The 18365-nt window shown below is 41.2% G+C and overlaps 2 protein-coding genes across 3 annotated transcripts in view; both read right to left on the bottom strand.

Annotated features, from left to right (window-relative positions):
- Positions 1-18365, bottom strand: part of cdkal1 (CDK5 regulatory subunit associated protein 1-like 1) — a 295854-nt gene that overhangs the window by 63791 nt on the left and 213698 nt on the right. Inside the window, exons 18-19 of one of the 2 annotated variants that reach the window (XR_013284164.1) lie at positions 17950-18131; positions 12070-12217 (exon numbers count right to left, since the gene is read on the bottom strand). The gene's annotated coding sequence lies outside the window, so the exon portion shown is untranslated. Of the gene's footprint in view, positions 1-12069; positions 12218-17949; positions 18132-18365 lie in introns of those variants that run through there. The other variant, XR_013284163.1, reaches the window with a different exon arrangement.
- sox4b (SRY-box transcription factor 4b) lies at positions 8207-11887 on the bottom strand. Its single transcript, XM_077525812.1, has one exon. The coding sequence runs from the start codon at positions 11882-11884 to the stop codon at positions 10667-10669; it is 1218 nt and encodes a 405-aa protein (XP_077381938.1). The 5' UTR covers positions 11885-11887; the 3' UTR covers positions 8207-10666.

Here is an 18365-nt window from a genome sequence, read left to right on the forward strand (position 1 = left end):
ATTCAATCGACCAACAGTGGCCATTGTGCTTATTGTTGACCAGCAGACTTTTTGTTGTTTATTTTTTTTAGCCACAAACTTCACCAAATATTATCTATATAGATGACTTGTTTTGACACTGACTCCTTTTTCTGATTAAATAATGCACAAAAAGTCACCTGCATGTAGATCTTTACACTTTTTGACGTGTTTTAATCCCATTGTACACTTTTTCTTTACCATTTAAAGAAAAGTACTCTTTTTTTTTTTTGCACCAAAAAAAGAAAAAAAAAAGAAAAAGAAAAAAAAAAAGAAAAAAAAAGAAAAAAAATAAAGAAAAATAAATAAATAAAAGTACTAAAGAAATGCTATAAAAGTCTAAACATATTTGCAAATACATTCAAACGTACTTGTAGGCTAAATGCTATAAACTTTGCATTTTCCCCCCCCCCATAATGCAACACTGTATTTACTTGCGCATACAGACATAATAATCATACATTTATGAATAAACAATATTCAATTCATTTTCAAACGTACAGCTATAACGTTAACCTGGCATCGCCGGATTGATAATTGTGATGTGCTTGGGAAAGGCGGGACATTTTGGACTACACTTCGAGTTTGTACACGCCTAACTTTTGTTTTGGTCAATCTTTTTTTAACATCTTTACCAGCTAAAAATGCACAAAGCGCCTCTCGCTGTTCAACATTGAACAAGGAAACGGTGAGTAAATTCGGCGAGAACAGAATGAATTGCAGCGTCCGCTCGTCCCGTGTTACGTTTATTTGTTTCCCTCGTCGGCGGCTCTTCCTGGTTTCGTCACAGCTGCATATCCCGCCCCCCAAACACAATACTACTTTGTGATTGGTCCATACAAAAACTTTACGGATCAGTTAAAATCAACGGGCTCGGTACGAGATGTATTCTCGAGAGTTTTTGGTGTTTTGTGGTGTGTCTGAGTTTGATGTTTAGTCTACTTATTTATGTATTTATTCACTACTTCTGATTTATTTACTGATGTAAAATGTATTTACTTGTAAAAAAAACAAAAAAACAAAACCTGTATTCGTACTTCAAAATGTTTGCTTTGTTCTTGTTTACTGCAAAACAGATGTTTGTTTATGCACAGCACTTTGTATACAGCAACGCCTGTTCTTAACTCATTCACTGCCATTGACGGAAAAAGACGTCAAATGATGCATTTTTTTTTTTGCTGGCCTGGCATTGAATGTGTTAAAGCGCTTTATAAATAAAGTTGAGTTGAGTTTTTGAACTCACAAATACTGCAAAAATTCAGCTTGCAGAGCAAGGTGAGCATATCCATCCATCCATTTTCTTAACCGCTTATTCCTCACAAGGGTCGTGGGGGTGCTGGAGCCTATCCCGGCAGCTGGCTTCGGCAGTAGGCGGGGTGCACCCTGAACTGGTTGCCAGCCAAGTACAGGGCACACCGAGACGAACAACGACTCACAAGCACACCTAGGGACAATGTCTTTGGAATGTGGGAGGAGACGGGAGTACCCGGAGAAGACCCACGCAGGCACACGGAAGAACATGCAAAACTCCACCCAGGAAGGCCAAAGCCTGGACTCGATCTTGGATCCTCCGTAATGGGAGGCGAACGTACGAACCAGTCATCCACCGTCCCGCCCCCAATGTGAGTATAACGTAAGCCAAATGCAAAAACATTTTCCAGTACTTTTCATAAGCTAAAGAAAAATATCAGATATTTTTTTTAAATTAGCAACTTCTTTTACACATACTTAATAATAAATTAATTCAAGCAGTGGAAAAGTTGAGGGACGGTGAAAGAAGCCGCTCTGAAAAAGACTTGTCAAAAAGTTCTCATTTCATGTAAACCTGAAAAAAACTGAATGTCTATTTTTTTTTTTTTTTTTAAGAGCTCAGAATTGTTCATTCGGTAGTCTTACCGATTCAACGTCTTGTCATCGTTGCTCTTTTTTTTTTTTTTTTTTGTGTGTATGTGTGCGTGCGTGTGCGTGCGTTTGCGTGCGTGCGTGCGTGCGTTTGCGTGTGTGCGTTTGCGTGCGTTTGCGTGCGTGCGCGTGCGTGCGTGTGCGTGCGTGCAAATACGTATAAATTTATACTCATTCATTCACCTAAAACCTTATAAATATCCCATTACCCTTCGCCTTAACCAGGTACTTCAGAATCTTGCCAGAGTCGTGAGGTTTAAATGGTCAGGAGACCAGAGAAAAGGTCAGAAAAAAAAAGAAATAAAGAGAAAAGAAAGGTAAATCAAAGTGAAATCCAGCACCGACCAAACACTTCCTGCCTTCCCCATGATTACAAAATCAAAGTCTTACGCCAACCCCGGAAGCCTCTAAATTCCAGCAAATTTAGCGAGATCTCAGAGAGAGAGGAAAAAAACTGAATGTCTAATCACACAGACGTGACTTCCACGTATCCATACATGGAGATATTTGTCTAAAGTATTGAAAATTTGAAACATTGCAAGGCTTTGCATTACAGAAAAATATATCTTGAACTTTTTATTTTCATCTCTTAAAAGTTTTTACAGTAACTTGAACCAACTATCATCCTTGACTTTTGATTTCAAAACTAGTAATCCATCAATTTGTTGTGTATATGTAATAATAGATTAGGCAATGAAATATTTATTTAGCTTCGCCATGACTACGATGTTAGCTGACCACAAAAATGAGTTTTACAACATCCGTGAGCTGCACTATGAGTGTGTGCACACGTGCAGCATAAATTCATAACATTCCTAAACAGTACTCATCAATTCCCGAGAGAATCGTGTTAGTATCATCAGCAAATTTCGTGTTTCCCGCCTGTTTTGGGTATCGACGGCAGAATTCTTAGTTCTTTCATCTTGCCTCTGTGAAATACCTTAGCCAGGTGCAATCACATGTAGACATTTGTCACTATTATCTCACAAAATGAGACAGACTCATTTTTTTAAGATTTGTCTCTAGTACAATGTTTATTTGGGGGAAAGTATGCACTGAATGTCCTCTTCACCATTGTTTACAAGACTTACATGAAACCTGTAGATTTGCATGATAATACTGTTTTCACGCCATGACGACACTATGCGGTCATCCCCGACCCACCACACGCCAACCCCCAATTCTCACACTCTTTTTGGATTTAATGTTGGTTTGCAAACCAGCTCACTTATCGTCACCAACTGGACTGAAGTGTGGAACAGACGTTCGTCAGTCAAAACAAATATTTAATACAGTCAAACCTCGGTTCTCGAACGCTTCTGTTCTCCAGCAAATCGGTTATCGAACTCGTCCCCCAAAAAAATCGGCTCTCGAACTGGAAAAAAAAAACGAGCGTACCTGAACGCGACTCACTCGCCGAGTGTAGAAAAGGCTACAAAGCTGTCTAGTGCTTATGTTTGATATGTTCAACTTTGTTAACTGCGTAACCGAGACGAATCCTAATTTGCATAATTTGTAGTCTGTTCATTGGAAAGCGAGTTCACGTGATGCAACTTACCCTCGCGTTCGTGCGTGTGGCCGCTTGAACAGAATCAGAATCTTCGCCAGCAGCGATAGCAGCAGGAAGTCTGGCGCTAGCTAGCTAGCTAGCGTGTGCGTCAATGACTGGCGGGTCCTGTTGTCCTTATTTCGTGTCTGTAACCTTCTTGCCAGAATCAGCCTCATAGCTTGTTCCTTCTAAAATGTTTGTTACGAATGTTTGGCCGGTGTTTCCTCACCCGCACGTGACCACATAGCACTCGTAAGTTGACGTTACGCTGCTAAGCCCGAAACCGGAAGTGTTACCATTTACTTTCACAATAAGAGCGCGTACCGGAAGTGATGTTTTAAATGACGCTATCTTAACTGCGATAATTTAATGTGCTTTCTTTATTAATAATGTGAGTGCCTTAACTTACGTTTATACATTTATTGGCCTATTTTCTGTCTTTCTTTAGGAAACCACACACTCACACAAACACGCATGCAGACACGAGCAACTTAAACCAAAAGCTGCAAACAATGAACATATGTATGAAGATTGAAGAAACACTAAGTGCATTTTGTTTTTTAATTTAATCATTTTAGATAGGATATCTTCTATTAAAATAAAACAGTGTCTATTTATACCCTTTTCTATTTATGGTAAACAGTAGGGGTGTGAATTGCCTAGTACCTGACGATTCGATTCGTATCACGATTCACAGGTCACGATTCGATTCGATACCGATTAATCCCGATACGAATTTATAAGTCGATTGTTGCGATTTTTTTCATTCAAATTTAGAAAATGCGCATCAGTAAGATTGTAGAGTGTAAGATTTATATGAAAATGTATGATTTATTTATCTGAAATTTCAGTCTTATAGAGGTTGTAATCTGTTTCATGTTTGAACAGCATTAAAATAAAATATTAAGGCTTAATGTTCCGTTCATATAACATTCTTCCATGCTCAAGGTGTGAATCCTAACCCGAAGTCAGACGTTTTGTTGGGTGTGAACAAAACAAGGTGTGAATCCTAAAAAAAAAAAAAAAAAAATCGATTCTGCCGATTATTGAATCGATTCGAGAATCGCGCGATGTAGTATCGCGATATATCGCCGAATCGATTTTTTTTTAACACCCCTAGTAAACAGTATACAGTGCGGTTTATGGTGTGAAATAGTTTAAAAAAATAAAAAAAAACGTAGAAATTTTTTTTTTCGACTTGGAACGGATTAAAATTATTTACATGGATTATAATGGGAAAAATTGTTTCGGATTTCGAACAATTCGGTAACGGATTATGTTGGAAAACCGAGGTTTGACTGTAATAATAATTTGGGAAACAGGTCACACGTACACGAACACTCCAATTTTGGGTGCAAAACGCAACCATTTAGGGACAGTCTAGAAACCCTGCGGATATATCAAGAGAAATGCATCAAACCAGTAGATTGAGTCAGAAGCGAAACCTGAAATAAAACCAAGAGAAATACTGATCCCACCACTGCTTCATCCCCCTCCGGGAAGAGAGCTGGTCAGATAGGTCGACATCCAAATACAGTCATGGCTCTCTTTTACCCACCCACTCGCAACAGCTCTTTATCCCCCCTGCTGCGGTTTTACTGGACCACTGACTCCAGCGGCGAGCCTGTTCCGCTGCACTCCGCTGTGGCCCGGCCTCATGCCTGCGTCTCCCCCGCTGCGGAGTCGGCTGAGCAATGCATGAGCCTGCACGCTGAACAGGCTTCATGCAGCTTGGAGGAGCTCAACACATAACACAGAGGTGCCAAAGTGCTCTTTGTAAAACCTACACGATGATATGGCAAACGCATGTGCATGACGATATTTGCCATCGGGGTGCCGAGGAATAAAAGTATGAAACCGCAGCTGACACAAAAATGACTGCTGAAAGGAATATGAAAATATTTATAGTCACCGTGGAGTCGGTAATTGCACCCGGCTATGCGCTGTTGAGATAAAAACGGATATATCAGCAAATTGCTGTGACTCTGCAAGGGCTTATTCAGTTTCTTGGGGGTGGGGGTGGGGGGGTCACAAAACAGTTGCAGATTCATCACTTATGCTGTGAACGTATACAGTACAAGCTCCGGTATTTCATACACAGTTTGAAAACACTGCAATGCATCAGCTTCTTTTTTTTTTTTTAAAAGTGGTGGTTGAATACATTCATTTGCTAATGTGTAATAGTAAGAAATCAGTTAGGTCTTGCTATGGTGGCCAGGCGTCCTGATTTAGGCAGGACAGTCCTAATTTTCAGTGACAATGTCCTGCGTCCTGTGCAACCCTAAGCAGGACGTTTTTTTGTTTGTTTTTTTTTTTATATATAGGGGCTGTCTGCCGGTTTCATTCAGAAAAATGCACTTTTTAAATACAGGATTTAAACAAACAAACTACTTCTCAATTTATTGATATGGGCTTTTCATAACATGTGGGGGTGATTTTGTCCTAAACCCCCACCCCTGCCCCAGCCTGTATTTTGCCATTTTGTGTTTATTTTGTAAACAGCGGGCCGTTTCTGTGGAAAGACAGTGTTTATGCCACTCCAGCCATTCACAGAGTGGGGGGGGGGGGCAGAGCGGGGGTCGCAAACGGGGCCGGGCGAACGTATCAGCCGCGTGACATCACTCCCGCGGCAATTTGAAAGCACGCACGGATTTTTTTTTTCACTCACTCATTCACACACGTAAGCTTCTGTGAGTGAGTGAGTGAGTGAGTGAGTGAGTGAGTGAGTGAGAAAAAAAAAATCCGTATAATGCAGGCTGGGGGTATGGGGGTATAGGACAAAATCACCCCCACACGTTATGAAAAGCCCATATCTATAAATTGAAATGTAGTTTGTTTGTTTCAATCCTGTATTTAAAAAGTGCATTTTCCTGAGTGAAACCATCAGGCAGCCCCTTTAAGAAAATGAGCCGTGGTTGAGTGTATGTGACCAAAAATCAGCCCCACCCCAAGTTTGTCACAACTGATCTGTGAGTGGCTTCAGTTAAAAAACTCCAATATCATTGGTTCAATAAATGTAAACAAAGCTCCACGTGTGGCTCTTTAACCCTAAACCCTTTTTTATTGATATTTTGTACAATTTAGTTGCACAATCATGATCTATAAACCACGCAAAACTTTATTGTTGATGAAAATACACCATGAGTCTGACGTATTATATATTTTTTTAACCTTATGGAAATGGCCACCCCACTCTCGCACCTGACTGAAGCTATTACGCAACTTTGACTACTTCAAAACATAAAGATGACCAACCCTGGAAAGATGATGAAATGTGACAACCAAACAGGAAACGACCATCTTTGTACATAATAGCCTAAAAATTGACAAACTAGCAAATGAAGCTAGCTGTATAATCTACAAAAATATCACATTCAAACATGATGCGTGCTCATTTTAAACCGCTATGCCTGATTGAAGACCATGACCAACCATCAAAAAAATAATAATAATAATCCGCGCCCCATAATCTTCACAGAGGAGGCAGACATATTGTGTCTGCTCTCGCTTTGGGGATATCCTTGTACCGTCATTCATTTCACGCAATCGAATTTGTACACGCACACACGCGCTGGAGATATTCACAGACCTCGACAAGCAGACATGCTTGTCAGCGTGCTGGAGGGCCCTTGGCTGACTGCTCCTAAACCGACCCTTCCCCCACCAGAAAGATCCGTCTGGGAGAGGGGGAAGGGAAATCGTGACCGTCTGAACATCAGACAGCCAGCATACAGAATAATGCGCTAGCATAGAAAAGAATCTCTTGAAATAACAAGAAACAGGCCGATGTGAATCCAAATTGTTGACGTTTAGAATTAAACCGATAACATGTCGCAATTCTGATTTCAAAATTAAGCCTATTCAAAGATGGAATCTGAATAACTGCACTTTATGTGCTGTAAACTGCGTTTTTCATTTGTTTCCGTGTCTTTAACGTCATTATGGCTTGACAGCACGTGTCACGCTTTTAAATGCAAATGCTCAATAGGCACATTATGATGTGAATCACGTTCACATTAATAGGCAACGTGAATCGCATATCCAACCACATATTTTTCAATTCAGGTTCGCGTGTCTTTGCCAATTTGAATTGAACTGTACTACATAGGTCGCCAAACTTGGTCCTATTTATGTTCGCAGAACAATCATGAGTCATTAAATTGTTACCGTTTAAACTTATTCACGCTCTTAACCATTCAAGTCACACATCAAATGGGAAATTATTGATTATTTTAGAGAAATTTGCAGTAAAATTAACATCTGTCAACCATTTACATTTCTGAATGTACACAATATACAGTCAAAGTATATGAATTAGTGTTGTATTCATGAAAGTCAAACGAATAATATTGCCGGATATTGGAATGCAAATAAGTACAAGTGCTTGTGTGTAAAATCATGTTGCATCTGTAATTGCGGTCATATTTTGTCAAAGTGACACAAGCATCAGTAGTTTTATGTGACTGTAATCCAGTCTGGCTGCTAACTCGATTTTTTATCAGCCAAATAATGTGCATTTGAATTTAAGAATGTTTGATATAAAGCAGAGAAATGTTCAGATTAATTTAGGAAGCATTCCAGTCGGTTGCCATTAATTGGGGGAAAGTTATTTTGTAGTGCACTGCTGATTCATGTCCCAAGTTTGTTTTTTTCAACAGATTCAGATTTCTATATTTGACCGAGTCCCAATCAAATGTGTAAAAAGAAAAGTTCAACCGTCAAGAAAGAGAATCGCGGTTTCAGTTCCAGCTGATATTTATTTCCTTCCTTGAAAAAAAGTTCTGTACACAAGTTGATATCAACAATCTGACAGGCAGTGAATGAACACAATTTAGCTGGCATGAGTTTCTCCTCCCTTTCTCCGAGTCTCAAAAAAAAAAGGTGGTTCCTTTTTGTTTATGGCATGATTAGAGACAATAACATAATTCTACACCGCATATTGCACAGGATGGATGAAAAATAAAGTTAATATACTTAAAAACGCTTTTATTTATTTATATATATATAAAAAGTCCTGAACTGACCACCTTAAAAGTAAGGATGTGTAAAAGATAGTCGTTCTTAGACAGTGCCTGTCCTTGATAGCAACAACATACATAAACACACAATCTTTTTGCTTTATGATACAGTCAAATATACAAAGATTGATTTTCTTTTTTTTTTTTTCTGAAAAAACACAACAGCTAGGTAACCTGAATTCGAAATACAAATGCTATTCACCATGCCATAAACGTACTAAACAATTACCTAATAGTTAGCCAACAAGTAGAAAAGATTATATATTCAAATACAATGAGAAACGCAGTACAAGTCGACATTGCGGAACTCAAGTCAGAAATTTGAATATGCTTGATCTTGATCTTTTTTTGTTGTTGTTTGCTGTCTTTAAAAAAAAAAAAAAAAAAAAAAAAAGATTGAATCCAGTGGCTGGTGGATGAGTTTGACATCAGTTCATGAAAACATCAAGAAATAAGTCAATTTTAAAGCTACAATCTCCTCGTGTGTGGTTGTAGGCAATATGTCAGAAAGTGAAATAAGAAGGAGTGGCTGCTTCAGAGACTTGACTGTTAAAACCACGTGCTCCACATAATAGCTTCTGGCAATAATCAGTTCATGTGTCCTAAAAGAAGCATGTAGACTGGCACTGTAAACTGTAGAAGGCGAGTCTGCCACAAAAAGGCTGGTGCTGCGTTCAAGGACTGTTTAAATAAAAAAAAAAAAATCAGCCTTATATGGCCTGCATTGTGAAACATAGCTCAAAGATTACAATCTGCTATTGGAGTCTTGCGAGTGATCAATTACAGATCAATAACTAATAAGAATATGTGAAAAAGGCCAAAAGTAACTGAACACAACTTTACATTGACCACCACAGTGCATTATGACCGTTTTGCTGGTTTCCACTGCGAAGAAATTTGATCCGGCAGCAACAAATCAACAATTGTGAGTTTTCCCAACAGACCTTGAACGCAGCACGAAAGCCAGCCATCGAGGTTTCAAAAATCAGGAAACCCAAATGGAGCTGAACTAACTCGATTGTTGACTCCTCCTTCTCCATATAGATTTGTACAAAAATACACTGAGAAAATAATCAAACTGTTTCCTATATTTTAAGTGTCCAAAAGTGTGTACATTTAAATATAAAAAAGGAATCAAAGTTATGTGTATTTTTTTTTTATTCTAGCCCTTCGCCTGAGAAGAAAATGTGACAGAACGACAAATTTTGTGAAAAACAAAACAAAACAGGACTTAAAATGGAAAAAAAAAATACAAAACTGCTTGGCCCAGTATATAAAAACAACATCCCATATAAAATGGCATCTGAATACATGTACAAAAAAAAAGCTCTGTGGATGAAAACAAAAAATCGGTGAGGATTTTCAATAAGATGTTATCTGAAATGATAATTTTGGTCCTGAATAGTAAAGAACACGTGTATAAAGTTCAGCACTGATTTGTAGTTGCGTTTGTATCCTGAAGTTTGAAATATTAAAACAGCTGGTGATTATTTCAGTGTCATTTTATCCCAAAAAAATGTTTTTTAAAAAGACAAACTGAGGTGAGGATATCTATACATTTAAATAATCCTAATACTGTACTATTTGTAACTGCTTGACAGTCTCACATAAGATGTCAGCACAAAGTAGAAACAAAGTAAGCCATCATGCTTCAACGTGTTTTTTTGCTTTTGAGAAATATCAAACTTGGGAGAAAAAACTAACAAACAACCCACCTCTGTTTCATACAAAATCCCTCTGTGACCACGTCAGTAAAAACGTCGCACGGCAGTCCAGTTATGTACCTTTGAGTGGCGAAATTCACTTGGCAAATCGGTAAAAAGTTGTGAAATGTCCCTTTAAAAAAAAAAATCATCAGCAACAACATTGATTAAGTGAACGGCGGACCGCATAACGTGCAAATCAATCACAGTAAAGTTGTTGGGGTCAGCCAGTTCACCGCCGAGCAGGAAAGCGAACCAGTGTTTACGTTTCTGCCCCTTTCTCGCTTGTTTTGCTCACCTCCACTGCTCGCCTGTTCCACAGTCCTCGGCGGTCCGCACATTCAATGCGTAGCCGCCCCACGAAAGGGCATTTTCGGCTCTAAAGGTTGAACTTTCCAAGCACTTGCAGACGAGAAGAGACGCCAAGGCGCTTGCTTTGAATGGGGAGAAACTGGTCTGGTTTGTGCCCACTTTTCTCAGTATGTGAAGACCAAGTTGGAAATGGTGGACTCCAGCCAGTCCCCGGAGATCATCTCGCTGACTTCTGGCGTGCAGTAGTCGGGGAACTCGAAGTGGGAGCCCCCTGAGCCGGACTCAAAGTTCAAATCCAAGTCTCTGTCCAGCACGGAGGAGCCGAAGCTCCCCAGCGACATGCTGTCAAAGTTGGGGCTCGGGTTCATGTCGAGCAAGTCGTCCTCGAACTCTTCGTCCTCCGAGGAGGAAGACGACGACGACGACGAGGAGGCGGAGGAGGCGGAGCAGGAGCCGGAGGGTGTGGGCGAGGAAGCCCGCCGACTGCTGTACGTTTGCCCGCCGTGACGCTCCGACGAGCCGCCCGGGGACTCGCTTCCCTCCTCCCTGCCGCTGGACGCGTCCTCGTACAGGCTGAGCGGGTCGCTGGAGTCCGCCGAGGTGCTCAGCGTCGGACTGGCCGGGACTGTGACTGACGACGCGGGGCTGACGCTCAAGCCGCCCCCGTAGACGTGGCACAGCCGCCTCGCTCGCTTGCCCTCCGGTACCTGCTTGGCTGCGGACGCCGCCGACTTGGACTTGTAGAGGGAGTTGTGGTTGTGGTGGTTGTGGTGCTCCGGTGGCTGCTCAGAGGCAAACTGTGAGGCTTTGGTGCTACTGCTGTTCCCGAAAAGTGATTTGTGGGCTTTACTGCTGGGTGATTTGTGTCCATTCTTCCTCGAAGATGAGGACGACTTCATGCTGGTGCTGTTGGAGCTACTGTTGACTTTCTCCCCCTTCTCAGCGCCACTTCCCGGCTTGGAAGCGCTCGATTTCACCTTCTTCCTGGGCCGGTACTTGTAGTCGGGGTAGTCCGCCATGTGCTTGAGCCTGAGCCGCTCCGCCTGCTGGATGAAGGGGATCTTGTCGCTGTCTCTCAGGAGCTTCCACCGCTTCCCCAGCCGCTTTGAGATTTCAGCGTTGTGCATATCCGGAGACTGTTCCATAATCTTCCTCCTCTCGATCTGGGACCACACCATGAACGCGTTCATGGGTCTCTTGATGTGGCCGCTCGGAGTTTTACACCACGCCGGGTTGTCGCCCAGCTTGTCCCCGGTGGAGCCCGGGGAGAGAGGCGAGTCAGCGGGGTCCAGATCCATGCTCGCCCCGGAGCTCGAATCCCCACCGAAGAAGGAGGAAAGCGCCTCCGCGGTGCTCTCTGCGTGGCTCATCTTCTGTACCATGCTGCCGTGTGCACTTAAAAGCAAGCTCAGCTCTTTTCTCCCAGTGTGAGTCGAGTTAAAAAAGAAAAGAAAAAAAAAGTCACTCCGGTGATGTGTGGTATTAACTCAGTCCAGTTTGGCCAGATACGAAACAACTTTAACTTCCAGAGCCTTTGCAGTGTCTGATTTCTCTCTTCCCCTTCTGTGTGGTTTAAAAAAAAAATAAAAAATCAATAGAGCCGAGTGGTGGCACAACACAGTCTAGGCGGCCCGCAGAAGGCTCCCAAGTACAGTTATGTTTTTTTTCTGGGCATCAGCCTCTGTCCCCTCTCCTAGAGACAAAAGCCAGACATGCTGAGGAGGGAAAGGGGGGAGAAAAAAAAAGGAACTTAGAGTGAATAACACGGTCCGCCCTCCATCTGTAGACTTGCAGCAGAGTTTCAAGCAGCCCTCCAGTCGCGTCTCCCTTTGCATGCATTTATCCCTTCCCGAGATACAACGGTGATAAAAAATAAGCCAATGGGAGGCTGTCGCTAGCCTGCCTCGGCGCCAAGCCGACGCCCATCTCGGCGCTGATTGGTCCAAAATGGAAGCTAATAATAATCAGCGCGTGCAATGAGCAGCCTCGTGTCTGACCTCATTCCAGAATACAAGAAGAAACTTCACATTTTTTAAAGAGACACTGGCTTATGTTATCGCCCCCCCGCCCCTCCCCTCTTTTCCTACTATTACAGCAAGCCCATGTGTATGTCATTAACATAAAGCTATAAGGGAAGCAAAGTATATTTTGCCATATGGAAAGTTTGAGAGCAGTTTGTGCCAGTGGGTTAAAATGAATTAAAGAAACATGCACGCCATTATATTCACCTTTTTATCTCTTTCATTGTAACTGAGGAACACATAACAGAGAGGCCATACACTTCCTCTGTGGCATTTTTAGAGGAAGCATTTAACATCTGCTAGGAAAAACAAATACATATATTCCCAATAATGGCCATAGAGGGGAAATATATGTTATAGTCACATATAGCTAACCCATATTAACCTGTTCTATACGAGGACATTAATTACTGTATATATTATCTCTGCCAATGTGTGGGTTTTGTGTTGTGTGTGAACACGTTGTTCATGTTGAGCACTCTCACAGGATAATGTCTCACACCTCAGATGGTTTGGACTGATTTGAACAAGTCTCTCTCTCTCTCTTGCACTCTGTTGGGCGGTCCTTTGTAGGAACACAACAGACCAACCCTCTGCAGACACACACTAGTCAGAGAGGAGAGAGTGCATGTCGACGAGTTTGTAAAAAGAATGAGTGTAGATAGAGTGTGCACAATCTCACACACGCACACACATGTCAACATCCATACAGATTGCTCAGAAAAAATAAATAAATACTTGTGCACCAGAGAGAAATAATGCTGTGGGTAAACAATTTGCACTCTTATCCATGTTTCCAGTTTTAAATGATACAACTACAAATGCCATTTACATCCAAATTGCTGTAATTGCTGCAATGTGGTTCCAATGAATTAATACTATAAGATAGCCTTTTAAAAGTTTGTGTCCTGCTGCGTTACTACTGTATTTTCTCCATGAAAAGAAGCCGCAAAACATGAGCAAGCACGTGGACACCCGCTGACCGCCGCTAGATGGCGTCGCAGAGCCAGACAGGGCTTAGCTCGTCTACTGTATGTTGCAGTCAGTCAGAGAATTTAGACAGCAGAGAACAACCTGCATCAAGCAAGAACATTTCGGGTGTACGTGTGTTGGGGGTGTGGGGTTACATAATGCAAGATAACCGTGACACTGGGGATGTACCTGGACAGTGGGCACATTTGTGGGTTTTTATTTTGGACTGGGATGAATTGTTGAACGTTGTGTTGTTTCAGCATTGACTGTGAATATTAGCGTGAAATAAAAAATAAAAAAAACTAAATGTAATCACCTTTGCGTTGATGGCCTTTCTCACCAACAAAGTAATATGACAAGAGTGATGAGAGAGATGAAATGAGGCGACCACACGTTCTGTTTCTAAATGAGAGTCAGAGGTGACTTAGGCCACCGGTGGGAAATTAGTATGGAAGTACAGTCACCAGTGTTACTGGATGCATTTCAGTGGTTACAATTATACTCGGTGTGGCCTCATATCTGCAGTGCATCCAAGTAAAGCAATGGGTAATTGGGCTCCAATTTGTGTGTTCATGGAGCAGAACAGCAATGGAAATAAGAATGTTAAACTCATGCTCACTCTGGTCCTAAATGCCATTTTAATAAGAGACTGTAATGGTACGTAAATATGTTCCATAGAAGTGCCTTGATGGAGTGCTGGCATCGTCGTTGGCAGCCTTGGGAAAGGTGTAGCGAATCGAGTGGCCAGAAATTGTATATACATGTCGTCGCAGTCCTGTGTGTTGCTCATTACAAACGTCTTTCTGTCCATCCGTCCATCTATCTGAACTATAACGCTCAATTCAACATTTCTAACAGATGCCCAGTAATCTGTTCTATTCGTTTAAACCAGGGGTGTCCAAACTACAACCCGGGGGCCATTTGCGGCCCACCGTCCATTTTTCAGTGGCCCGCGACATATGCTAAAAATGGCATTTGACTCAGATCAAATAAAATGACCAAAACAAAAATGTTTGGAGATGGTCAAAGTAAGAAGGGAGGGTATAGAAAAATTGGTGCCATTAAAGGTTATTTTAGTGAACTAAAACTAATGGAAAAAAACTAAAACTAAAATTCAAAAAACAATATTGTTACCGAAATAAAATAAAAACGGAAATGCTTTTTAAAAAAGGAAAACTAACTGAAACTACATTTTATGTTTACAAAACTAACTAAAACTATAATTATAGTGAAAATGTCCTTCGTTTTAGTCTTTGGTAATTAATTGAATGCATGAGCCTTTGGGGATGGTTTTAAATGTGATTTTGAGTAGATTTATTTTGAGATAAACCGGAATAATGATGTTTGAAAGTATGTCACACAAAAGTGATGTCATCTAGCAGCAGCCAATAGAAAAGAACCAAAAGATGATGTCACTCCCATGGTGTTTTTTGAATATTGCGCATAAGTAATACACATTTAAAAAAAACAAAAAACAAACTAATACTAGTACTGAAACTAACAAACTAAACTAAAACTAAGCATTTTTTTTAAAAGAACTAAACTAATAAAAACTAACAGAACCACCCTGAAGACTAATAAAAACTAACTAAATTGAAAAATTCCAAAACTATAATAACCCGACTGCCATATTACAAATAAAATTGTTTATATACTGCAGCATTTTTCTAAATATGTAAAAGCACAAATAAATTATTTGCACAATTTTTAGGACTAAACACAATTTCTCTTCACAACATTATGTGGCCCTTGCGTCCTTCTGATTTTCTGTATGTGGCCCTCAAATGAAAAAGTTTGGACACCCCTGGTTTATATTGTATCATATTTGAATGTATTCTCGCACCTGGAAGCTATACAGGATATTTTGCATCCCTCTTGCCTCATATTCAGCTTGAGCACGTCTTTTTTGTTTCTTCCACCGTGCGCACATTAGTATGCCATGCATGCGCACGTACACACAAGCTGAAAGGATAAGTAGCGCTTTCAAACTTTCCTCTTGCTTTTTTTTTCGGTCACTCTCTTTTACTGCCATTGTTTCTAATGTGGCGCAGCTGCCACGCGAGTTGGAGTGGGTCGCGTGCCAAACCTAATCTCAACAGGTGTTCTTTTGGAAAACTCCCACCACCCCTTACAACACCCCCCGACATCTTTGTACATCTTTTGATATCTGGACATTTTTTTTTTTTGTTTAAGTTTCATCAGTTTTGTTTAAGCTTCATCAGTTTTCACAAATGTATTTAAAATTGTAAGTAATTGAGCTTTTTTTTTTTTTCTACATGGCCCTGGTTGATCTCCTGTGCTCTGCTGCCACCTGCTGGCCGTTTGTGTAATAACTACCATTTCTGCAACCGTTCTTTGCAGTTGGAGGCTGCATCAAATCCTAGCATTTAAAAAACAAAACAAAACAAAAACGTAAAAATATGTCTTTGGGACACTTAAAACATAAAAAAAAAACGTATTTACACGTTATTGGGAGCAAATGAGTTAACAGCGTGTCAGCACAGTCAAAAACTACTATTGCGATAGAAAAGTTGCATCGGGGAACAGATTGTTGCAGACATCCAAGTGAACCAGGAAAACATCGTCGTCTCACAGTCGGCAAGGCAACGGGTCCCGTCGCAAAACGTTTACCGCTCTGACTATGCTGCACGCAACTGCAGCGCCGTCTTTTATTTATTATATTGTGATTGTCATCAAAGTCAGTCCTCACAACACAGGTCTTTTACAACCCTCCAACAGACGGATGGCTGGTTACTGTATATATGAAATGTGTTGATTTAGTCGTATTTCTAAAGCTTTGTTTGAACAGGTGTTTTGGGGCCACAGATACAGACAATGATACAGACATAAATACACATGCAAGAACACACACACTCTCGGCAGTCAAAGTCTTATCTTATCCAGAAAGAGCAGCTGCAAAGTATGACCCGACCCGAGCTGTTAATGATTGGTGTGTGCGTGTACGTGCGCGCGATGTCTTCGCTTTTGCCAACTGACATCGTTATTAGTGGCCTCACTTTGATTTGTGAAGTTTAGCTAGTGGAATTTGGACATCTGCAGCATTTCAAGGTGGTTTCTATGTGAACCACAACTACGTGCACACAAACTCTACGTGAGGTGATCATTTATAATAATGATCATCTGAGTAGGCCGAATAACACTACTACTTGCACTACAGTATACAGTATGAATAATTAGAAGCATCAGGGGTGCGCGTTAGTGGTGCGCAGGTGCACACAACGCAAAGGTGCACATGTGCTCAGAAAATATGAAAAACTGACCAGATTGAAGTGTGTTACTGCACATTTGCGTCCCAAACATTTTGCCGTGCAGAAAATGAGCCGCTAGCCTGCTTTAAGATAAGGAAATACAGCTGAGATTTGCTTAAATTAGTTCATTTTTGGCTGGACGATACAGTGCCGGTTGGGAATTGTCATCGCATTGTATGCAGTACCTCATCTTCAAAGATGGTATGTCTTTTAGCGCTGTTAGTTATTTTATTTTATTTTTTAGACCAAATGTGTGCCGTTTGACAGATAGCTAACACGTTTCAAAATATACTTTTTTTTTCCACACGCTTTCAACCCTGCGGCTTATTCAACTAGACTAAGTGCAATTTCTGGAGAAATTGCGTGGGAATGCTGAAAGCTGAATGGCAATAGCTCAATGCTAAGCTGAAGACTTGTGAAGTAAATTGAAAGATAAATTGTGTGAAAATTACAAAGTTTTAATTGAAGTTGACAGATAAACAAATAAAAAGAACTGAGCAGTATCACAGAGCTGGTAATGATGATCAGTCGTGTGTATGGAAGTGGGCGTGGAAAGTGGGACTTAGAAAAAAAATTCCATGTCTGTCCCATTGAAAATGAATGGGGAAAAGTTGATATTTAACATCAATTTATGCGAGTACTGTAAGTAACGTGGAATCAGACAATAAATATCCCGGAATGCGTGAATTTTATAAGGAAGTTGAAATTTGAACGGTGTAAATCCGAAGTATGATGTGGGAGTTGTTTCTCGGCAAAAACGTGAGGAGAATAAAAAAAAATCACAACAACATATGTGGGATGCGTCCAGTATTCCTACAATGTTGCAAGTGCCACCGTGTGGGAGAGCTGCTGTGGCACGTCGTTGCGGTTACAGCAGGTGACAGTCGAGTAGGGACAACTTCAATCTGTCATGCATGGTGGAAAGGCGTCTTGAGAAACGAATGTGTCCGCATATACGGTACGTTTGTGTGTGTTCATGTGGGCGGCATGGCAAACGAGCATGTTCATAAGGCTATAGTGAGTGAGGAACGTGATCAGTTGTCAGTCGGCTTTGACAGGAGGCGGGAATCGTATGACATGGCGTCACCTTGTCACCTCCAACCTTCACTGCCTGTGCGTGTGCCGAGGTGTGTGCGTGTATGTCAGTGTCAGTCATACCTCTCTTGGGATTTTCTCAGTACTCACCCAAAGCAAGACTGCACGGATGACACCATGAAGGGTCCCTGGAGTGACGCTCAGGTGATGAGGCAGCAGGCCATGCTTGTGTGCGTGCGTTTGCATCTTCACATCCCATGAGACTCACAACCTCCTTTTGGGAATAGATGAGTCACATGATGCTTTTGGCAGAGCAAAAGTTGAGCTACGATCTGGAAAGGGAGTTGATGATTCAGTCAGTTTATATTGGGGGGGGGGGGGGGGTCAAACATAGAGCGCGAGGTTGTAAAAGTCGTGAGTTAAAAAGATAAATACATTGCGTCAAAGTATGTTGTAATTATGAGTTGTGCACAACTGCATTGCATATAGGTGTTATTCATACATAATATGTTTGGCCCTGGGGTTCCTCAATAAAAGAGAGAAAAGTATCAGCGAAGACCCTGTAA

The sequence above is a fragment of the Festucalex cinctus genome, chromosome 7, assembly GCF_051991245.1.
Source record: "Festucalex cinctus isolate MCC-2025b chromosome 7, RoL_Fcin_1.0, whole genome shotgun sequence".
Classification (NCBI taxonomy): domain Eukaryota; kingdom Metazoa; phylum Chordata; class Actinopteri; order Syngnathiformes; family Syngnathidae; genus Festucalex; species Festucalex cinctus.

Bases quoted from the DNA above. Each gene is read 5' to 3' on its own strand.
- sox4b (XM_077525812.1), bottom strand. From the start codon at position 11,884: ATGGTACAGAAGATGAGCCACGCAGAGAGCACCGCGGAGGCGCTTTCC.